The sequence below is a fragment of the Struthio camelus genome, chromosome 5, assembly GCF_040807025.1.
Source record: "Struthio camelus isolate bStrCam1 chromosome 5, bStrCam1.hap1, whole genome shotgun sequence".
In the NCBI taxonomy this organism is placed as follows: Eukaryota; Metazoa; Chordata; class Aves; order Struthioniformes; family Struthionidae; genus Struthio; species Struthio camelus.
Window position 1 is genome coordinate 72,311,085 of NC_090946.1, and position 24,448 is coordinate 72,335,532.

General features: G+C 38.5%; 1 protein-coding gene across 24 annotated transcripts in view; it reads left to right on the forward strand.

Moving 5' to 3' along the window:
* MARK3 (microtubule affinity regulating kinase 3) overlaps positions 1-24,106 on the forward strand; it is a 65,348-nt gene extending 41,242 nt beyond the window's left edge. For 3 of the 24 annotated variants that reach the window (XM_068947161.1, XM_068947162.1, XM_009675521.2), the window contains 7 exons: positions 1,337-1,554; positions 6,825-6,928; positions 11,889-12,053; positions 12,773-13,030; positions 15,518-15,544; positions 20,231-20,275; positions 21,597-24,106. In XM_068947161.1, the coding sequence (XP_068803262.1) occupies positions 1,337-1,554; positions 6,825-6,928; positions 11,889-12,053; positions 12,773-13,030; positions 15,518-15,544; positions 20,231-20,275; positions 21,597-21,942 (1,163 nt within the window). In that variant the 3' untranslated portion in view covers positions 21,943-24,106. The remainder of the gene's footprint in view (positions 1-1,336; positions 1,555-6,824; positions 6,929-11,888; positions 12,054-12,772; positions 13,031-15,517; positions 15,545-20,230; positions 20,276-21,596) is intronic. The other 21 variants (XM_068947172.1, XM_068947176.1, XM_068947165.1 and 18 more) reach the window with 12 other exon arrangements.
* Positions 24,107-24,448: the final 342 nt, after the last annotated feature.

The following is a 24,448-nucleotide window of genomic DNA, read 5'->3' on the forward strand; positions in this document are numbered from 1 at the left end:
TGTCTGTTCAGCTTTTGTTTTCTTTTGACACTAGTCGGACAGCTTGTGTCTAAAACTTGGAGAAATGATAATTTGCCAATATTTTTTGTTTCCTGAGAGTATTGTCATTTGATTGTCCTGCAAAATTAACTTTCTAAAAACCAGTGACTCAGACAAGCTTAGAACTTTCCTCCTTAATGAATATGTGAGACAGTTGCTTAGAGCTTTCTGAACACCTTAAAAATCTTCCTCCCTAGACCTTGCCTCACAAAAGGAGTCTCCATTAGGTCTACTTGTAAATAACCATACTGCATTCAGAGGTTGCTTTCCTCTAGAAGTCTCCTAGGATTATGGTTATTGTGCTCTTTGATGCTTTCTTATATGTATAGCTATTTTGATGGTGTTTTTTTTAATTGAAATTAGTAACTGTTATTATTGAAAATAGTAACTTTCCTCTTCTGAGGAAGCTTAATTGCAACATACAAAAACAAGGCCATAACATCCACACAAGCTTTTTGAAGCATCTTTTAATGCAAATGAAAGTCTCGTGGGCTGTCAGAACTGCTGCCAGACGCTCAGGTGTGCCAGAAGAGTTTTCTCTTCCTCCCGCTGATTCCTGGCATACCTGGGGAGATCTGTGGCACAAGCTGAAGCCGTTTCTGGGCTTCTGGGCTAAGTGAGAACACGATCTGCAGGCCGTTAGTGCTGCTAGCAGTCCAGGGTTGCATCTCCAGGTATGTGTCTCGAGAGCCTATTTTTATCAGAAATTGGCTTGAACAGTTTGTGCCAACTTTATGCTTAGGAAGGATTCCCTGATCTCAAAGTCAGTTCCTTGTTTGTTCTTCTTAAGATGACTCTTCCGGATTTTCATGCCAAGCCAAACCAGTGCAAGTACTCAAACAGCAAAAAATTCTATTAAATTTCTAATATTTTCATTGAAGTTAAGCATTGTCATGTAACAAATTCAAATAATTGTCTTCATTGTTATCGTCCTCCTGTCCTTAGCGTGGATCATGATATAAACAGAAGCCTTAATAGAGTTGACCTGAGTTTCAGAATGCTTGCTTTGGGTTTTTTTCCTCTGTTCCTTTAAAGAAGGGCAAGCATGAAGCAGCAAACATTTGGAAAGTTTTTGCTTTTCACAATGTTTTTGCTGTTCTCTGATATATGCATATTTTGATAGATCTGAAGAATCACCTTTTGCAACTCTGATCTCTAGCGTTCATTGTTTTAACTCTCATACATGTGAATACATTTCCATTACAGACAAATGTAGCAACAGGACTTTTGGGAAGAAAAATCTTTTCTGTTTTTTCATTTGTGTGGTGTTTTTTGTTTTTGTTTTTGTTTTTTTAAGCTGGACCATCTATCCCCCCAGTAGTGGCATATCCCAAAAGAAGCCAGACTAGTACTACAGACAGTGACCTCAAAGAAGAAGGAATTCAGTCAAGAAAATCTAGTAGTAGTGCTGTTGCAGGAAGAGGAATTGCACCAGCTAGCCCAATGCTTGGAAATGCCAGCAATCCAAATAAGGCTGATATTCCCGAACGTAAGAAAAGTTCAGCTGTTCCTAGTGTAAGTAGAAATGCTTATTTATTAAAACCGTGAGACGTTTTGTGGGGGGAGGGTGGGGGAGATGCTAAAGCTGTGACTTATCAGTGGTTTTGGTTTTACTTTTCCATTTGCTCATCAAGAGGAGGTATCTCACACTGTTACTTTTTTTTCCCCTGTTTTTAGTCAACCACTCAAGTTGTCTGTTACAATTCATGATGTAGTTAGTAGGTATCATAACGGCAGTAGTTGCTGTTAGTGAACAGACATTATTTGGGTATAAAAATGCATTAAAAAAAATCAACAAATGAAACTCGACTCAAAAGCCACCTCCTGAAATTTAGTAGGCGTTGTACGTTATCTTTGACATCCCAGCTGCTCTTCTGAGGCCTTTTGTACAAAAGAATGAAATTCTCATTTGTATTATCCTATTTTACAGTTGCATATGTTTAAGGAGAAACTTCATCTTTGTCCTAAATGTTGTTTAACACAGCTGTAAAAGTCAAACAGGCTATTCCAAATCATTATGTACGTTATGATTATCAAACAGATGTAGCTCTAAAAATTGTTCAAAGGTATAGTTCAACATGTTCTTAAAAACACAGTGGCTGGCTTTTGTTGTTGTGGGCTTTCCCACGAAAAAAAAGAAGAAAAAACAGCTTTGAGATCCATAACCAGTAGATTTATAGAGTTAAGCCGCAGGCAATGTACTGAAAAAAAGAAAATCATTATATTAAGTCTAGCTCTAACTTGTATACTCTGTGGCCTCTCCCTCTGAGGCAAAATTGGAAATCTGTTTTCGTTATAACTGTTGAGTTTTGGAACTTTTAACTTCTTAAACATTGAGATTTTGGACTGAAGGATTTCCTTCTTTTGAGAAGAAATAATTTTCCAGTCCTTTATTCAGCTTGCAGTGGAGGCTTGGGGGACATGAGGGACTTAGCTGGAGGATTTCAGTCAAAGGGGTTCCTTGAAAAGGCATGCCTTTCATAGCTGTTATTCCTAGGTGTGAGCAGCAGTTCATGTTTGGTTGTTTTTTTTTTTTTTTTGTTAGAGGATTCTTTTCTTATTTCCTGTTCCTTTGCCCTTTCCTGTCTTGTTTTTCATCAGTCCTGAACTGTTCATGTTTTGTTTTTTCTTGCATGGTAGTTCTTAGCTATCAAGTCCCAAAATGGTAGGATAGTCGAATCAATTTTGTCCTATACTAGACTTTACTCCATATTATGTAATGCCTTTTTCAGGAATTTTGCGTCATAGTTGGACTGTATTCTGCAGTTAGGATCTTTGGTATTTCGTATTTTGATCTGCTGCGCTACTTCAGTCCCTCATCTCTTCTGATTCAGGGTGCAATTCTGATCTTTTACAAGTAGTGGTACAAGATGGTCAAAATGTAATCAGAAACAGACTTGTGATGTCGCTCGAATAATGAGTATTTAAAATAGTCTTTGTAATTATAGCTCTTCATGTCAGATTGCATAGACTTGTTTTTTTTTTTTTTCCTGCTAGAAGCTAGTCTTTAGCTTGCTGGCTGCTGGGGGTGGAGGGGAGCGCTGACTTCAGCCAGAATTCCTGGACTTGATTAGAAAGTCTTGTTTCTTATAGCACTGATGTATGTCTAGAAGGAGAAAAGGATGTTGGAGTTACTATATCGTCCTGAAGTTCAAAAATGCTTGAGGTGGAGAGATTTTTGCGTTCTCCCTGAGCATTTCAGTCCTAAAATCAACAATACTAAGAGAAAATCACTGAAGAGACAGAAAAATACGAAGCTTAAAAGTAATTACTACTTTGACAGATACAGCGAAGGTAGTAACTCTGATCTTCACTGGAGACTCATGTTTGCTTTTGAATTGTTAGGATATTTAGCCAATTGTGTGCTGCTCTTCTGTGATAAAGTTAACTAGTACACATTTAAGGATAAGAATTGTACTTGTAGGGCAGATAGCTAAATCTAGTGTTGGAGTTAGGGACTGCAAGTTGTACTTAAAAAGCTGACAGAGGTTTTAAAATCTTGCAAGCTAAATAGTTCTGCAGGCTGAACAAATGTATGTCAAAAAGCTTCAGGTAGGCAAATGCCAAATTAATAATGAAAACCGACTGCAGAGGATGCATCATTAACGGTAACTGATAACTCCTTGTTTACTACTCGTGGCTTGGGATTGTTTTTAATGTTTGTAATAAGGCTACCCCAGAGCCTTTAGTTATAGCTTTCGGAAAACTGGAAGGAGAGAATAGATCGTATGCTTGGAAAGTCATTTAGGACCAAAAGCCATATCAGCACTCTTAACTAAATGTGTTAGTTCATTATTATAAAACAGGAGCTGATTCTTTGAAAGGTGTTCGTCAGTCCTTGCCTTGATGGTGTCTTCTAGTGCAAAAGTAGCCTGTCTGAACAGCGGGCACGAGATTTGCTCTCGGCAGAGGAGGGCTCTGCACGACAAATTCATCCTCTGTGCTGCAATTGGACGTACACACTTGCTCAGAAGTCTCAACCTGTGCGTGTGCAGTGTCAGCACTCTCTGAAAAGGAGGAAGGCAGCTGATGGCACAGGGATAAACTCGTGCAGCTCACTTCTGTCTTGTCATTCCGTCAGGGAATTACTGTGCTGTGTGATGCTGTGCACACCAGTGTTGGGCTTCCTGTGCTGTGCACCTGTGCAGTTTAGTCATGTCCAAAGACTGATAGTCTGTGGACTGGGTGAACAAAAATGTTTTAGCTGGAAAGCCTCCTAGATCAATCGTAAGAGGGTGTGCGTACACTGAAAGCGTAAAGGCCCTGAAACCGTGGGATTTAGAGAGTGTATTATTGCTAAAGCAGCAGTGTGAAAGCTTGAAACGCTTAGATATCCTCTTGTAACCTCTGAAATCTGGGCCAAACAAAAAAAATGTATGCTAATCCTTCTATCTTTGGATTCTTGAAAAAAGAAAGAGCTAGGAAAGTGCGTGCTTAGAGTCCTATGGTTTCGGATGTGAATAACAAAAGAAAGAATGTCCACTCAGGAATCTAAAAATGCACTGCCTGTAAAGTTTGGTCCAGAATGGGGAATCATTTCTATCTTGCCTTTCCCGATGTGCAACATTACAGAACGTAGCATTGAAAAGTACTGTAGACTGTCTTCTCAAGGAAAAAATATTTAACGTTTTAAGGGGGCAGGTGGAGAGGAGGAAGCCATCTGTTATTGTCCATATTTCCTACAACAAAGTTGTCTGGTAGTCAGAGTGCTTAACTCAGTAATAATCTTCCTCTTCACTGTTCAGGAGCACAGAACAAAAAGATACGCAAACAGTAATACGCGCTAGCTAACGCACCATTGCTTTGCAAGGGTTCCACGAGTGGTTTGCACGGCGTGGGCTGTGTTGTGAGCGCAAACAAAACTCGGTGTTCAGGTGCACGGCCTTTGTTGCTAGCAAGTTTAATAAAGAGGAGGAGGGTGGTTACACAATCGCAAGTGTCAGAGGAAAGTAAGAGACAATATTTTAAAATAAATAAAGCTTGGAAGAGGAGGGAAGCGTAAGGAGTAAAGTACAAGGGAAGGACCAGTAGTAAAGGAGGACTTCTGCTGATGCTCGGCACATCTCAATTCCCTAAGGAATCGCCAGTGAAGAATTCTTGGCAACCGTTGGGACAGCTGCATATGTTTTATAATTTAATTAATAGCTCTGCTAATCTAAAATACTTTTTGTAATTTTTTAAAATGCCAGGAGATTGCACAGTTGACTTTTTCATTTGTATTTGTATACATGTGTAAAGGTGTATAAAAGGACTTTAGACAGACAGCGTGGCTTCAGATATTGAATCTGCAGCTCAGAGATTGTGCTGCTTGAGACTTGCTCTTAATAGTTCATAGCCAATATTTTGCCTTAGGGCAGCAAGAGCTGTATGTGTTTTTAAAAAAAAAAAAAAAAAAAGGCACCGGAGGGGCTTTTCCTGGTTACTGAGGATACTCCACTTAACAGTTTTATTTCAGGTTCAGAAACAAAAAAGGTTTGGCTACTCTCGTTTTGTGCTTGAACTAGTTTTTCCTTGGTATCTTTTTTTTAAATCCTTCTTCCCATGATGCTCTGCTGTGACCAGTTTATGTGAAACCTTTTCCTAATGCTCTTTTAAAAATCCGCTGAATTTCCCTTGTCTGTCATAGCAGTAATTCTTCAAAGAACTCCAAAAGGTTAGTTGAGCATGAAGTCCCCTGCCTGAACTCTTAGTGGCCATCCTTATTCAACATGTGCTTATCCAGGTGCTGACCGATCGTTCCCTTAAGCTAGCCTCCAAAATTTTCCCCAGCAGTGATGTTTAAAGTTAACAGCCTACTGTGCTTCCTGCTTCGCCCCGTGATCCTTTTCTTTAAAGAAAATTTAAGCGAGTAGCCCACTTTCCAGTTATGCAGTTTATTGTGTTATGTTCTTGGGATGGGGAAAAAATATAAGGCTTGTCGGCTTTTACTTCCTCTACAACCTGGGGGTGCATGTTTATCTCGACCACCATGCTTTTCCTACCATCATTGCATCTAACATTTTATAATTCTGTTATCTGTGAATTACCCAGCTTCTCAGTCGTTCCTGGAAAATTGACCGCCAACTTGGGCATATCTCCACCCTCTTTCTCTGTAAAGACAGAGGCAAAGTAATTCTATTTCTTTTCTCCCCTCTAAAGTTAAAGTAAGGTCTGTAGCTTAAGTTCTCCTGGTTCTCTTGCCCTCAATGTATTATACTTATGTATTTATTTAAAACATTGTCTTATTAAAATTTTTGCAGTTTGTCTCTTTAATTTGACTCATTCTTCCCCGTTTTTCAAAACTTGTCTAGTCTTTTATAGTGCTTTAATATTAAAGTCCATGTTTACCTCCCTGATGAATTTTACCACATTTGTTTCTTAAAGTGTTTGCTTTTCCTGCCTTGTTTCAGGGTATGATTTTAACTTAAAGGAAAATTCTACAATCTGCAAGTGATAAAGTATTTCAAAAACAGGCTATAAAGAAATAAGGCTGTCTAGACCTAGATGAATTATATACGTGTTGAGAATTCATAATTCAGAACGTCAGTAATTAAAAAGTTTAAGCTAGCCTAATTTTTTGAGCAAACGACATGAAATATGCAAACAACAACTTTTTGGAAGTAATTTTACTGGTTACATTATTCTTTAGAATACTGGAAGGTGTTTGTATATTAACTATATAACTTAATGTAAGCTATAACTATGTAGAGCTAGCCTGAAGTAAGACAGTCTTCACCTCTCTGTAGACTTTGCCCCGGTAAAGCCTTTTTTGTGGGGAATAACATGCTTATATTTTTTAATTGTAGAATAATACTGCCCCAGGAGCAATGACACGGCGCAACACATACGTTTGTAGCGAAAGAACCACTGCTGATAGGCATTCAGTGATACAAAATGGCAAGGAGAACAGGTATATGACATGTCTTCCTATGTTTTACATCGCTTGTCTTCACGTTTCCAAAAAGTTGTAATATCTAATTTTAAAAAAGTAATATTCTAATGTAAATCTTAATGAAAGGTGAGTACAGATCTTCAGTTCTTGAACACCTGTATGTTGATTTGTTTTACATGCTTAATTCGCATAGTCTTTATACTTAAAATCTAAAAGGAAGATCCTTATGTTTGGTTAAACCTATTTCGTATTTGTGCAGCTTACAGCTTAATCAGTGGCTGACTTCTCTGGCCAAAGAACGCAAGCTTTTTTCATGTCAAACTACAAAGTCCAGCTCTCTTTGGCCAGTCTGTCTTTATATTTTAGTCTAAATTGTGCTTGCTACTGTGATTATTTGGAATACGTTTTTTCTACAACATCTCAGAAATTCAGGTTTTCTGGGAGGTGGGGATGTTTTATGTTCAGAGAAAATTGATGAAATGGTGATAGGCCATTATCTTGTGCTGATAATGTTCAGTACTGATATCCTGGTAGTCTCACTGCTTCCCAGTATTTACAGAAGTTGTCCTGGGAAAGGAAGCATTGATATCTCCATATTCTGAGGGGAAAATGGATTAAAAGAGACTGTGGGTTTCCTCTCACTTTACTGGAAGACTGACTGGAGCATGCAGTGGGAACGGAGTCATCTAATTCATATGTGGGCGCTGTAGCCATGGCACTAATGCTGTCCTTTCCTGTGGACTAAGGATGGAAGAGAGCTGTAGAAAATAAATACATTGGTAAACATATAGCCATAGAGTGACACTTGCAAAGAATACCATCAAATGTCCTGACTGGCTGAAGAGTTAGAAGTTCTGGCCAAGGCGCCCGTTACTGTTCTTCACAGGCTTTTACTAGTCTCAAAAATTATTTGTAGATTTTCTTTAGTTGCCGGTCAAAAACTGGTAACAAAGTTGTTGATTATTGTCAGGAGAAAGCCTGGATACCTGCTACTTGCAATAAAAATACTTAAACTTGGAGTAACACGTACCTTCTCTATTCTTCCCAGTTTTTCCACACCTCATCCCGATTTTAGAATTTACAGTAAAAGATAGGAAGAAGATACTTTCTTCTTCTAGCTCATGTTCATTTTGGATTTACTTCCCCCAACCCCCCAGTTCCCCAACTGAATTCCCTCTCCCCGACCCTTTCTGAAGCGTATAAGGAAGAGAAATGAAGTTGTAATGTTGAAGAGAAAGATCTGTATGTCCCTTGTTTTGACCCTTGGAGCCTAGGGTAAAGGACATGATTTTGACCCTGTCTCTTCCTCCTAGCTTTCTACAAACTGAAAGTGATTAAGGAAACAGTCAAGTGTAAGTTTGAAGAGTGCCAAAAGTCTAGCTGGCCAGCTGGGCCTGCAGTCAACTGTCTTGTGAAGTGCAGCAGAGCTCTTTGGTACTGTCTGTTAGCGTGTCTATCTCAGCCTTCATTGATTAGTCCCTGTTAATGTTACCAAGTTTGTTTTGATTAAAGTTCACCACTGTTTCTTTGATTTGATAGGTTAATGTTTTTCTCACTTGGAATCTTTTTGTCCAAAATAGTTTTCATCACATTAAATTACCTGATTTCTTGGTTTGTTAATAACTTTTTGTTTCACCTTTAACATCTTTGCAATATGTTGTCCACAATTTCTATGTTAAGTTTTGTATAAGTTATTACTTACTAGGAATGCTTGAGATTCAGGTATCCTCTTAATTCAGGAGTAACCTCATGCTGCTGAGGAGTTGTCTTCGGAGTTTTTTTTTTTTTCTCCCAACCTTGACTTTCTCGGCAAACTACCATCTTTCCAGTTCATCATATATTCTTTTTAAGCTTAAACTTGACGTTGTGTAGTACTCAAACTGTACTAATCATACTTTATTTCAGTAATTGGTTATTCTTATGTAATTTACCTTTTATTGTCAACATTGTTGACTTGTCTTATGTAGTCCCTTTTTTGTTCTCCTCCCACTCCATGTGCCCGACCCCCCTCCTCAAGAAATATGGTACCAAAAAGTCATTTGCTTGTCCTGCAAACTTTAGCCCTATTTGGCCTTTGAAATGTCTGACTATTATATTCTGCAGTCAGCAAAAGATCACTGTAGCTGTTATCACTTATTTTTTGCTTGCTTCTTTCTTTACCCTCAATAGGGGGTTAAAACAGGGTAAGGGAATGAGACTGCGTTATTAATGGTTTATTTTACAGTGGGAGACTTGTCATTTTCAGAAATAATTCAGTTTCATGCTAAACAGCGTGTTCATTTTGGTACAGTTTCAGAATTATTGTTAACAGAGCCAAATCTGAATATTCTTTGTTGCTGTAACTGGGCAAAAGCTTGACTGACCCCCTGAAACGCAGACCTTTAATGCAGGCCAACTAAACATGACTATTGACAGGACTGACTCTTAAGATAAATTCTGTGGATTTTCTTGGCTTTTTTTTTTCCCCAAGTGTATTTTTGTAATTCCTCGAATACTACTGTATTCTCAACTTGGCAGAAAGTAACTTTAGGAACCTGTAATGGTTTTTCTTTTGTGAAGCGAGCTCTGATGTAGAACACGAGCTTTGTATAAATCTGACATTTTGTTAAAAATGCTTTCTGTAATTTTCAGTGTCTATTTGTGGCAAATGTTAAAGGCAGGGGAAATTACTTTAAAGGATTTGCTACAGATTGGATTTTAGATTTATTGTAGTCAGTTAGATACTGACTGTGAGCCACTGAAAAGTTAGGAGGCTTGCCTAAAAGCCAGCGTGTGCATATTTTAAGTTTTTATTCTTTCTGTAAACAAAGTGATAAAACCAAACAAAAACAGGATGATGTTTCATCTTCCACACTTAATTCTGAGAAGGCAGCATTTCTGAAGGTATGGAAACTTTTAAGAATGGAGTGAATAGTCAGTCAGTGGACTTCGTGCTTAAGAAAGCAATATTGGAGACCCCATGCCAGAATGATAGAAGCGGGGGGATTTTACAGCTACTTTCACACGTTGTGCAGCTGGCACAGGCATTGTGCTGGAGATGACTCTGGCTTTCCTCCAAAGTCTTAGCGTTAATTAATGCGCTTGAGGACTTGTGAAACGCTCTTCATAATGATAGGCAATTGCTTTAAATCATTTGTAACATAAATGATTTACAACTGCCTCAGATTTTAGTAAGCCTCAGGACTAATTGATGAACTTTAGCTTACTATGTCTGTGTTCCCAGGCTAGTAATCTAAGGAAGCTGATTTCTAGCTAAGCTTCAGAGGAAAAAAGTTAAGTGGTTCAGTATGTGCTCTGGTACCTTATTGATACCTTTTAGTCATCACGACTTTGGAGGCAGATGACTAGAGGCACCTGGTGGTATAAGGCTGCATAAAACTTTGGTCTAACGCATTGTTAGCTAAAGCCGTAAAGTACTTGAGTGGTAAGTGACTAGTTATTTGGGGATCACTTTTGAGGTGTTACCTTGAGTTGAATTTGAGTTTTCGTTTCCTTCCAATTTCTTAGTTTTCAAAGGACTAATAGAAAACACCTCATAGCTCAGCCATCAAAACTTGCTGCTAAAATAGTTAACAAAATCTAATTGTTGCAGGTTCTGAAAGCTTAAAGCAGAAAATGCTTGATCTGAGTCATGCGTTCCTCTTGTCAACGCTGGTGAATCTAGCAGAATGCCACCTATAATCACTGCTAAAACAAAGTGTGCAGTACAATCCAGCTTTTACATTATACCAGGATATTGAGAAATTGTCCAAGAAACTGGTCAGCTGATACTTGCAGCTGGACTGGCATTCTCTTTTTGAGGTCTGACTTTCCTGAATGAGAAAAAGGCTTGAATTTCAGTACGTGTAGCCATAGAGTAACTTGGAAACGAACATGTGATGTCGTGATGCTGTCATTGCCAATTGCTGACTGCCTAACCTTGAACAATATTTTTGAATTACTACTGACATACACCTTATGTTTGTTTTAAAAGTATGGATGTATGGTGCTGAAGCCCTAAGGACTGGACACATCTTGTGGCTTCCGTTTTCCCCCATTCCTGTCATTACCAGATAATGTGAAGGTTGCAAAGAGTATTTCGATCCTCAGAAATAAAAAAAGATTTTGTGCTCCTATTTTAAGCATGTTATACAGCTGGCAGCCTGCTAGCCGTTCTGCTAAAGGCCATGCTGGAGACCTTACTGCAAAGCCTGAATGTAGTATAAGAAAGTATAGGGTACTCTTCAACACTCACATCTTTTCCTTCAAAGATCACCAAGCATTATTCATTGCCTTCTACATCTACTTACTTTCCTCAGCCTTTGTAGCATTTAGGTTGATTAATATTAGCATTTGGGGGTGGGGGCTGTGTTTTGGGTCTCTCTCTCTCTCTGTCTTTTTTCTTTCTTTTTTTTTTTTTCCTCTCCTTCTCTTAAGTTTATGCCATCTTTGGGTTCTGTTGTGCCTGTAAAGTCCCTGAGTTAGTAGAGGTAGATCAAGATTTAAACACTTTTCCAACTTATATTGATTTCTTTTAATGTTGATAGTTTCTGGCAGGAAGCAGATTACTTCACTGCAGTAACGGAGCTGTCATCCGTCTTTTGGAAAGTGCACTTGGTGTTTTGGGTTTGTTTGTTTTTTATGTTAAGACCAATACAAATTGCATCAGCGCTTTAAATTAGTGCTTTGGCACAGACCACTGAGTTCAGTTCTGAGTTGCTTGTACGTTTGCCCAGTCAGGGAAGGGTATCACCACTAACTGATGTTACAGTAAGAGAATCATCACTTCATAGATGGCAAGTGCTGTAATAAGGATACTTTTTGAGGGCAGCACAGGGTAGTTACTGCTGTTGACGTAGAAGAGAGCTGTTAGAGTTCATGTTCTCTTTGACAAATCGGTTAACAGAAGGAAAAGTTTGCTTTTTTCTCTGCAGTAGTTTGTTGTTGGTCCATCATGCTCTTCTTTCTGCCTCTGCCTGAACCCAAACCCCCCTCACAGCCTGACAGAAATGTTCGCTTACGCAGCTAGCCCCGCTTCAGTTTGTACTACATCCTTCTCCAGTGTTCGGCTGCGACATCAGAAGTCGATGTCCATGTCAGCCTCTGTGCACACGAAGATGATGTTGCCTCCAATAGACAATGGCGCAGATAACTTCAGGCCTATGTAAGAACCTGAAATCGTTGTGAAACTAACTTATACCCACTGCTTCTTAACTTTGTGCCGTGGAATTTTAGTCCTAGATTGTTCTAGTATATATTGCCCACAAGGGGTGTGTTTCCTCATTTTTAGTCTTGTTTACATGTCTTGTGGCGTGTCAGGCTGTCTTGTGACGTAATCCTGCAATAATGAACGCTAATTTTTTTTTAGGGTTAGGAGTATTGGACATTCCCTATTGTCAAAGGGTGTGGGAGACTGTAATCTGTATATCCCAAAGGACTTCGCTACTTGAAGTGGTTTGCTTGTAAAGAGTTGTATGTAGGATATTTTCAAATTAGCAAGGTTTTTAAGGATGCATGGAGTGGGGAGGGAGGGTTGTTGAAGTTACCTGTTGCTTCTCTTTCCTGGAAGGAAACTTTGCTCATCCCTTCTTGTATCAGGCTTCTCAGTGACACGTGTGTATGCCTAGTTTATCTGGTCTTTTCCAGGATATGCACATTGTATTTTTCTGCCTGTGTAGGTTTCTGTTTAGGCCGCCTTTTAATCCTAACCTCTTAGGAATTTTGATCCCGTATGGTGCTGTAATAACGTTAATGTTTCCTACTCTGGCCTATATAAAGGTGTCTGCTTATGCTTTATTGTAGAACTTAGTGTTTTGTGTTTCCTGCAGAGCTTTAGTGCGTCTGTAAAGAAGTTCTAGCGTTGTTCTTTGTTTTCTGCTCTAGCACTATTCCCGATCAAAGAACTCCTGTTGCTTCAACGCACAGCATTAGCAGTGCAACCACACCTGATCGTATTCGTTTCCCCAGAGGAACTGCTAGTCGGAGCACTTTCCACGGGCAGCTCAGGGAGCGACGTACCGCCACCTACAATGGACCACCTGCCTCCCCCAGCCTGTCCCATGAAGCAACGCCGCTGTCGCAGACTCGGACCAGGGGTTCCACTAATCTGTTTAGTAAACTAACTTCAAAACTAACCAGAAGGTAAGCCTCCTGAAATGGTAATGTTCTACTGTAGCACAGCATTTTCTTTTTGTCGGGTAGTGGAAATCTGTAATTGCTCAGGTTTTGTCCACGTTCACTGCTCTGTTTTAACCATTTCTACATCTTAATGCTTTGGTTTGTGATTTTTTTTTTTTTGGTGGTTCTTTTTCGTTAGAGAAAGCCATTTGTCTTTAGCAGTTGAGTCAAATGGGATTAAAAACTGCGAGAGCAGCTTGGTTCTGGGCTGATTCTTCTAAGATCATAATCCTCGTGCATAGGGTCCAAATGCTGCAGTTAAAATATATCCGTTTCGTTCAAATGGAGCTGTGGGCTCTTGACTGCATGGCCTCTCAGTAGAAGGCACTGCTGCCTGTTTGGAGGATGCAGAAACTGGGATCCCAGTCTTGATGTTTAGTGCAGTGTTTAGCTCAGGCTGCGGTTCCACAGTCACTTGGGCTATTGATGTTTCTAAAATACTTCCTCTCTCCTCTGCTCTCCCAGGCAGCACACGGATAAAAATATCACAGGATGAAAGGGTAGGAGCAGGAAACAACCGTTTCTTTTGGCAGGAGTGCTAGCATAGGTTGTCTTAAAGTGATGGCAGCATTGCAGTTTCAGTCTAGGCAGCAGTCTGCTCAAGCCTTGAAAAACTTATTCCTGTTTTGATACCAAGTTCATCCATGGGTCATGCTTTTGGTATGAAGTGTGGCCTAGCCAAAGCCTACCTGAAGCAGGAACTTATACCTGTATTGATGTGGGGGTTTTTTAATTTTTTTTTTTTCAAATACTGATGGGACCCCAAATTTCAAAGCCATGTATGATTTAAATCAGTTCCTACAGACCCTAAAGTTGAAAAAGCATGTTTTCCCTGTATATTTAAAACCTGTGCAGTCATATACCACATACATCAGATGACACCGATAGCAACTCTTGTTTGTAGAAGTGAGGACTTCTTTTAACTTTCTGTGGCTTACGATAATCTCTACACTTTTGCACCCTTGTCGTCATGAGAAATTTTTTGGAATACATCACTATGGTCTTTGCCTGCCTGCGTTTGTTTTGGGCTTGTATCATATGAGGATCGAGCCACTTTCTTCCTGTCCTTTCTATGACTATACATATATGCTCGCACTCTCTCTCTCAGCATCCTCTTTATAGTCTCCTCTTTTTACAAAATAATGTTAAGCCAAACTCCAGTTTTTTGCAACTGGCTGATTTCAATATAAGGAATGAATTTCCTTAAAAATGTAGAGGTTTTTTCTGTGAAAAATTGAAACATGGCACTCTTGCCTTTGGTAAATGCTTTACCCTGCTCAGCTGTCGGCTAAACACTTCTCTGGGAAAGATGGTGCTATACCGAGTTCCAAATTTGTTTTCCTTTTAAGAGAGAACAGATGAAATTGAATTTTTTTTTGAATAATTAAGGCATCTGCTTTTCGTTAAGCGAAAAATCTTAATCGGACACATCCTTCTGGCTCATCTTTCTTTCTGTGCCCTTGTTTATAATACCCTTACTTAATTTTCCATCTAACATTCCAAATGTGGACACTCCTGTTATGAGCGTGCAAGCTCTTTATTTGTGCTGCTGGAACATGCAGTTTAGCATTCGGTTTGTCAGTCGGCTGTTCAGACAGCAGTCAAACTTCTGTCATTAGCTCCGAGTTTCAACTTCTGCAGTGCAGTGTGGCTTGCTTTAAAATTTTCCACAATACCTTTGACAGTAATTTAAATTCAATCTGGACTTTATTACACTCAATTGTAACAAAATAGCACTGTTACAGATGGCTAAGGTGACATTTGGAGTACCTCTCAGGACCGGGGTTTTGTTACGCTAGATGCCATATAAACTCCTAGAAGGCAGGCAGTCCCATCACAGGGGCATGCTGTTATGTTTCGGGTTTTCTGTTTTTTGTTTTTTGTTTTTTTTTGGTGGGCAGGGGGACCAAATTGAAAGCCTGCTAGTTTTTTCTAGTTTTCTTTATAGGGGAGAGCAGCATTGTTTTGGTTATTAACCATGTTCTGGTTGTTACAGCTTTTACCACTAAGTTAGTTACTTATTTAAGGCAGTTTTTGGCACAACATGACTAAACTAATGTTACAAAGGAAGTAACCTAACTCTGAAGATATTCAAGGTCTAATAGTAGAGTTGCTGATTTTTGCTTTCTATTTGAAATACATAAAAATCCAAACATCATGTTAGGTGACCTTACACGTTATGGGTTTTAAAGTGTTTTGAAACCAGTAAGTATTTTAGTTCATAATAACTACTGGTGGCTCATTTCCCAGAAGAAAGGAAACAGTGAAGTTTAAAGAAAGAATTTGGCTCTTCAGACTTAAATCATCTGCCTTATCTCACAATGTATTGAAGTGTCATTTCTTTGTGCATTTGAAATGAGATCTTTTTGCATGTTTCACTATTAATGGATTTTTCAAATCATTTTGTACAAAATTTTTTGTTAATTATTATTTTGGCTTAATTTCTTTTAGAAACATGTCATTCAGGTTTATCAAAAGGTAGGATTTATTTATATTTAAAAAAAAGTGGCTCCTGCAATTAACAACAGATTTGGCTTACTAGCCTTGGTTTTCTAAAAACTAAACTTTCTGCTGACAACTAAATATTTCCTTTTGCGAAAGGAAAGCATAGAAATAAATCCATTCACTAATGATTATACTTAAGAATATGTGGCACCTGTATAACAAGATGCTAAGCATGCCTTGTGATTTCTTCTTTCTTTGATAGAATTGGTAGTACCAAAGTAATTCTGTTCTTTGTACTAATACACTTAGCATGCTTTTGTTTGAAGAATGAGGTGTTTGATAATGATGAAAATATAAACAAAACATAAGGTTACAAGCAAATAAAGGTAAGTGGTGCTATATTTACGTTCTTTCTCTTCTGTTTTATGACATTTTATAGCAACCATTTTGAAGTACTGTCTGTAGTTGGTACAGTAGAAAGTAAACTGATGTCGTTTGTGTATCTAACAGCTTGTTTGGATTTGGATGATTGAATGGAGGTCAAATGGCAGCGTATTTATGTTAAAAACGAAGTATTTGCTGAAGTGAATTGCAGCTGAAGTGCAAACAGAGCACTTCAATTACAAAAAAAGTATAGCTTTAATGCAAATATACTAACGTGAGGGAAAACAATCAAAAGTCGATTTACATTTCAAGCCCAAAAGATTGAATTTAGTCTTACTATTTAGGAGTGAATCAGACTGCCATTTACCTTGTTAATCCATGATTACTTGTAAAAGGTTGTTATACAGTTTTGATCCACAGGTGAATTTTCCCACAGTATCTTGTAATATTCTTTTAAATTGTATCATATCTTGGAGCTTTCTAAAGGACGGTATTTTCAGTTTTCAACTACTGATCAAAAATGAGGAGACAGGACCAAAAACACAGACATCTAGTTTACCTTTCAAAGCACAAGGCTGTGCATATGACTGTAGTGTGAACTTTGTCAGATAATTTCAAGGCAATGCTTCAATTAGGGAGACCTGAGATACATAAACAGCTGCTTAAATGTGGGCTTGTTCTGAAAACCCAGACTCCAAAGGTGCTTCTCATTATTAAATGAGTAAATTCCCCTCCACTGTAATACGCAAGATGCTTCCAAACTTGAATATCTTTAGAACACGCGTTTTGGGGCGGTTGGCTGGCGTTGCCACAGCTTACTTGGGAAATAAGCGTGCATGAACTGATAGTTAAGGAAAGAAAATTTTCGACGCAGTATACATTTGGCACTGAGCAAAAGCAAACTTTAACCCATCATGCATCAGTAGCTGTAACATTGCACCTATGAGGTGCATACCGCTTTGTGAGAGAGAGCTTTTGCCCCTCTGTAGTTGCGTTTGCTTTAAAACACAGGCATGCGGTCTGTGTGATCTGCAACTTCCAGAACTGGATGCGTATAAGATAGTTATTCTGCTGCTCTGAAGCAAGATGGAAAATGCTGATAAGGGTACCATGTTAAACTAAAAGGTTATTGTTCAGCTTTGAGACTTAACAGCAAATAACTTAAGAACACGCCTTTTGAATGGAGGGATTTGCACAGTCTTATGCTAACTACACAGGACCGGATCGTACCTTTTGAATTCCGCTTCAGGCTTGCATGGTATCTTGCCACAGCTGATCTTGCGTGTAGGCACAAAATTAAATAGAAAATGTTGTTTTTCTGACAACTTCTTTCCACTTTGTTCACTATGGATCTTAAATTTACTTTGATCCTGAAAGAACTGCTATAACCCAATAGTGAGAATATATAGTGCTGCAAGTTCATTCTGGGGAGCTAAGCAAAAAAAGATGATTAGCCACTCCTTTTCAAACAACCTAGTCCTAATACTGTGCCCAGTGCCCAGAGGTATAAGATCTGTCTCTTGTACCTTGCGCCGTCTTTGCCAACCTGCATATTGTGGAAGACTAATTTCCTTCATGTTGTGGTTAGCGAAAATCACTTTTGATATTCTAGATCTCATTGCATCACCTTTTCTCCATTTCAATAAATCTTATTGTAGTGTCTTGCCAGCCCCTTTTTCCTGTTTTTATTCCAGCCCTGGAATACCTCTTTGGACAATTTTCTTTTTTTTGTATTTAACTGGAGTTTTTTTAACACCGAGTGTATAAAGATGTAAAGAACAGAAAACCCAGAGTAACTCAGGACAGATGTATAGAAACATTGCTTATATTTTTCGAGAGCCATTCACAAATCATGTAGCAAAAAACAAAGGAGCTATTGGATAGACATTGCATAACAGGTGAGAACATATCTTTTCTATATATTTATTCCATTCTCAGGATGGAGTGTCTTTGTCCATTTAACTTATTGAAATATACAAGAGAAAGCAGAAAATTTGGAACATAAACCAATAATTTGTAGTTCCTGCAGAAGCGAAGACTGTGTTAGCATTTAGGAGGCCTAAGGGCTGTATCTGACTTGCAGACCTACCAGAACAATGCTGGCGGTACGATAAGTTAATGTTCTCAAAATGCGCGTGCTGTTTTGTAGAACATAACCCTAACAATTTGGTTCATAAAGAAAGGAGTACATAGAGAGACTGGCTCAGCTCTTCAAATCTTGGTTGGATGCTTCGTATTTGAAGGTGTGTGTCACTGAGCATGGTTTTCAACGTTAAGATGAATGGAACGCTGACTGATTCATGGAAAAACCCAATAAAGTAAGGATTTTCAGATGGGCTGGCATGAAATAGTATTTATTACATCAAGGTGGCAGATATTTTGTAAATAATGAGCCTTCTCAGATTTAGACTACCATTTTCTAAATAGTTGAACAGTTTACTAATGATGTAGAAATTTAGCCAAAGTAAGCCTTTCATGGGTCGTTTGGATGGATTCTTTGGAAAGGTGTGGATTTGCTCAGTTGCTTCAAGTAACGGTTCTCTCCCCTCCCACCAGTAATTCACGCTTTCAAAGTTGTCCTTGAGGAACAAGTTCATGGATTGTATACTCAGACCTCATAAGTCTTTTTCCATCTTCTCTGATGCACAGTACAGTGGAGTAGCACCTGGTCTTCCTCTGCCTACTAAAACAATCAGTGCTATTTGCATTTTAAACTCTTATCTCAGATTTCTAAAACCAGTGTTAAAGTTAGTTGAGGTAAACTACTCTAGGAGACAAGGAGGGTTGCAGTCTTCAAGTCAGTTGCTTTCCTGTGTTACTGAAGGAAAGAGTTGGAATTGTCCCAAACTGGCAGAGGTTTGGTTTGGTTTTGTTTTAGGAAAGGTGAATTTTAACATTTGTATGTAAAAACGTGCTATGATGAAAATGACTGCTATTAAAAACACACTTTGAAGTGCTAGAATTAGTTAGGGATTTGTCAGTTGTTTTCTTATTATTTTCCTTAATCCAATTTGTTGTTACAACTTTTCTTTAGTCATTGGGAAACTTTTCCTAGCAGCAATCCTATCTTACTGTATGTGGTGCAGTACCTAATAAAAAATAATTTTGATTGGATGTTGTTGTAATAAATTGTTTGTAGCTGAGTGTCTTAGCATTTTCTTAATTTTATTTGTATTTACAATAGTAGTGTGAAGCTTGAACAAGAACCAGATTCCATATTCTGTATGAGTATTTTCACTGTGCTCCTTACAGTATTCTTAAAATATCAGTTCCGTTGTGACAATGACTGTACAAACATAGAATAAAGTCTCTTAAAATTGATCTTATATGCATATTTCCTCACCACAACCCCGCAAAAGGAAGATAATGAGGAAATTAAGTCATGTAACACAGCACAGGGCTTCATGCAGCTTCCACCATGCACCAAGAAGTAAACGTATTGTCGTACATTCTTATCATTAGATAGCTGTCGACCAAATTACTTTGGTATATTTAATTTTATTCAGTGAAACCATGTACTAGCTTCTGGTAGTCTGACAGCTAAGTCTTGGAAAGCTGACTTCTCTACAAGCAGAATTCCTACTGAGGTGTAGGGTCATGATACTACAATAGCGGGAAGGTAGAGGGAGATGATTTTCCCCTTAATTCTGCCAGATTCTGGGACTCTTAAAATACGATAGCAATCGGCAACATAGCTTTAAGACTGCGCGGAAAGCTATAAAACTTAAGCTTACTCTTGGATGTGAAAGATGCATCAGTGTGGGAATTAATAGGATGGAGTCACCTCAGCTTGAGAAATCTTGAGTTTGCCTCTAAACTTTTGTTAAAATGTTTATGCATCTTATTGTTTTGTTTTAAGTGGTTTGGTCGTCATTTAAACATTTGATACTTCAGTTTTGACATGCACGAACACACACAGGATGACTAGATCTGCTCATAATAATTTTTTCACATATCCTTCTTATTTCCAGATAAAACTTTTTAATACAATTAGCCTAAATACAAATAGGAAGTATTTATTGCATTTTGTAATTTTAATTTAACATTCGCTTCTTTTACAAATTCAACTTAATGCGTTAATAGAGATAAACATACAAAATAAAAAAATTAGCTGTTGGTCTTTCAAAAATCTGTGGTTTACAGACTCATTTGCCTTGGCAAGTTGCTATATGCTAATTTTGTTCTAATCTAGAAGGTTCGTTACGTCTTTGTGTTCTAACACAACTTTGGTATGATTGCAATGGCTTTTAGCAACGATTCAGATATTTTATATTGTAGTGTAAGATTTGTCTTCTCTTTCCCACTTCTTTTTGCTTCTGCATTCTTTTCAATGAGGCTCCCGACTGAATATGAGAGGAACGGGAGATATGAGGGCTCAAGGTGAGGGTAAAATTTTTGTTTAAAATGTTATGTAGGTGAGTTTGAACCTTTCTCCCCGTGATTATGTGGCAGAGTGGCTTCAGGCGGCAGCTTTTGTTTCCTTTAAAGCTTTGAAACTAAACAAAGAAGCATTTCTGTCTGCAAAACAGCTATTAAAGTATTGACTGACTTGGTTCTAAACTTTCATCTTTCCTGTTACCTTTTCCCTTGTGTGTGTTTTTCACATTTTTAGTAATTGTAATTTGCCGTTGTCTTGTGGCTCTGCAGGCAAGCGGTCCCTAGAGAAACTGCAAATCTGTGGGATAACTGCGAGGGATGTTAAGATATTATATTTCTCATCTCCAAAATCCCAGATAGTTAAACAGTATTTTTTGTGTTAGTCGTCTTCAAAAATCTGCATACCAAAGAACCAGAAATTTTCGAATTGGTACTGATTCTGCCAAGTGTTTTCAAGTAGAAAAAGCTTGCCCAAATAAAATAGTTGCCCCCCCACCTGCCGATTCTTACAGGTTTATTCAACTAAAACCTTAAAGTTAAAACAGAATACGGTTTATTTTGCTTGCAGATATTTTTAACTTCTGGCAAGCTGCATAGCTGGAGTTGAGAGCATAATCCTATGACTCTTGCAGTTACTGAAAGTCTTCTTTAATAGCATGTCGAATTATGCAATAGGTTGTCTGAGATGGATTTATTTAGCTTTCTAACCTTGCTATCACTTTTTGTGCAACTTTTCTGTGTTTGCTTGCTTAATGGTGGTAGAAGAAAAGCATCGTGTAACCAGAAATTCATTGCCAAATGTTTTTAAGAGGAGCTTAATTTAATATGGTCAGATTTTTGGCTAATGATGTTGCTGAGATATCTAATAGTGACCATCAGCTCTGCATTTTGGCCTTGAGGGCACTTAGCTGTGTAACTCGTAACAGCAAAATACGTCATTGTTTTACCTGCAGGGCCCCAGTCCACCTGGCCCCAGAACAGGGCTTTGAGCAGAACTTGGTTTTGAGTTGAATCATAGGTGATAGGTTCTTCTATTACTGCCTATTTTTGACCTCGGCAAGGTAGTTTCTCTCAAGCTCCTCCCTCCAGTGGCTTCCAGTCGTTCTGCCCCTCATACTTTACCTTTGTTTCAGCCCCAAAAGCTTCTGCTTTATCTTTACCGCGTGCCCGTGCAGCACCTAGGAGAACGGGGCATTGCTTGCAGCCGGAGCCTCTAGATGCTGCCATAGTACAAGTAGTGCGCCTTAAACGTTAGTTGGCTTCACTAACGTGAAACCTGGAGGATCTGGCTTGCCCTGCTGACTAATAAATTACTCTCTTTCAGCCGCAATGTAGCTGTGGATCAGAAAGACGAAAACAAGGAAGCCAAGCCTCGTTCGCTGCGCTTTACCTGGAGCATGAAAACCACCAGCTCCATGGATCCCAATGACATGATGAGGGAAATAAGGAAGGTCCTGGATGCCAATAATTGTGACTATGAACAAAGAGAGCGTTTCTTGCTTTTCTGTGTCCATGGAGATGGGCACGCGGAAAACCTTGTACAGTGGGAGATGGAGGTGTGTAAACTGCCAAGACTGTCCCTGAACGGCGTCCGCTTTAAGCGGATATCGGGAACATCCATAGCTTTTAAAAACATTGCTTCCAAAATTGCCAATGAGTTAAAGCTGTAACAAGAAAAATAGTTAAGTTGTAAATTAGTTAGCAATTTCAAGTGTTTTTGAGAATTCCGATGGAAATGTATAGAATAACATTTAGGCAATAACTTCTGCATCCTTCTGAATAGTGATATTAAAAAAAAAAAAAAAAAAGCTGCTGAGCTGGGAGGGAGAGTTGGACTTTTTTTTATAAGTGCACTACAGCATTAAAGTTGCCTACTGTGTAAAATATTACCCCTTCTGCTTTATTTCCATTGCTCCTAAGTCTTTGACAACAAATTGAAACACAGAATATATTCATTTAAATATGCCTCCTGTTTGTGTGGGCGTGTGAATGTACAGTATGTGTGTATAATATATAAAGTATTATATGTAAACAATTCATTTACAACATTGAGCTGTACCAGTACCTCTTTTTGGGCTAATTTTGGTGCTAAAAATTGAAACGGCCAAGGAGGAAACACTTGAGTTAATATTTAAGATAACTGAAGAGATAACCAGTAAATGCAGGTTTACAGTTCACTGCTGTGTTAAGAAAAAAGTGTGTGAAGGGTTTGGACTTACGGTTGTGAACATTATTAGTCCTGTTTTCTAAGTAGATCTCATGAGATTATTAAAAATTCACTTTTACTGAGTAAGTCTTGCATTATATTTTGCCCACCTATTTATTATTTGTCTGAATCACATTTTTAAAATGTAGTTGATTTGTGCATTAAAATTTGGGTAGATGCTTCCGTTCTTTTGCTTCTGCTAAACTACTAAGATTGTATCTTGTCCTTTTGGCTTATGTTGATAGTATCGAGTATTGATTGCATTTAAGAACACTTCTGTGTTTCTCCACCATTCCTCTCCAGATTAATGCAGTCTAGTAGGATTTGCTGCATGCTGACCAGGGACTTTTTCTGTCAGACCAAGTTCTCTGCGTTAGGTCAAAATGATACAAAAGGACAAAAGGACTCTCAAATAATGACCATACTGTGATGTGACCCGCCGTCTCAGGTGGTGCTGTTCCGAAGTATTGCTGCGAGTGTGGCAGCACTTCCCTTTGAATTCTGAGTGTGTGCACTGTTGAAACCCAAAAGTGGGAATTTAATTGGCTACTGATCACTTCTGGTATAACATCCGACTTGCTAAACTGCAACTGTGGGCAGTAGCAATTAAAACGGTCCTTGCAGCTCTCTTCCAGCATGCTTCCACTTGGCTTTGGATATATTGCTTTTGATGGCTTTATGCCAGTTGCGTCTTTAGATCCTGCGGAGGAGGGAGTGCATTGTGGCTCTTAGCATACAGTGTGGAAAGCTGCCCTTGATGAACTTCCTGATGGCCAACTAGCTTTCTGTAGGACACCAAGCTACTGTCAGATGCTCCCTCCTTTTTAACCATCACTGTGCTGAGCTGGATTTGATCCTGCAAACTAGAATCAAGAGGTTTCTTCATGCACTGTTTCTTACTGATACTGAGTTTATTTCATCAAGGACTTCTGTAGACAATATCTGCATTATCTACTTGACTTTTTGTATTAATCGGTGTTTTATGGTTGTATTTCAGTGAAGCCCTTAAGCATGTACTGAACATGTGCTTTAAACTGGAGCCTAAATTTGCATTTTAATTTTGCAGTGAGCTAATAGTTGTTCATAGTACACAGCTCAGGTTTGACCCGAGGTGCAGATGCAAAATCCTTAATATTTTGCAAGTTAGTTTTTGTGATCTGTAGTCTGTGAAGGCAGCAGACTCCCCCCTCTTTCCCTAAGCATTGATATTGATTATGCTAGTTAAAGGGTGATCATAGCTGTTAAATGTAGTAGATGTTCCTGAATTTGCATTTTATTCTCTGTACATTCTGTACCATGCCATGGCTTTAGAACTCCGGGTGCTGCTGGGGTTCGGTTGGCTTTCAAGCGCTCTGCCCGTGCCCGTGCTGCTCAGTATGGTTTTTTTTTTTCCATGAAAACTCCGTTTTGTAATAGCAATAAGACATTTCAGGGCAGTCATTGTACTTCTCAGGTGAATAGTCACCTATCTTTTCACCTCCTACATCTTAAGCACTCCTCCAAATGTATTTTTTTCACCCAGCAGTGCACTTCATTGTCTGAACTGAAAAAGTGTTCTGATAAAATGGTGTAAATCTGTATTCAATGGAAGTTCCAAAAGGTTTCATATTAAATGTTTTCTGAAATAACTCTATTCTTACTTCACCTGTTAAGTATGTAATTGTTTTTAAAAAAAGCACCAGTATCCTACTTTGAATATTTAAAGTTTGTACTTAAGTATTTTTCTTAAAGTGTTTTCAAAAGGTTCTTTTAGAGTAAATCTGTATTTGAGGTATTAAAAAAAAAAATGACTTATTACAATCAGAAACAGATTTTCAACAGCTTCCTTCCCAAATGCCGTGTAAAACTCTCAAGTTGTGAGAATATACCCGTGTTTCTTTATAATAATACACAGTAATTGTTCAAGCCTCTAGGAATTCCCTGGAAGGAAACTACTTCCTTCACATCCCCAGACCAAAGAATGACTTCCT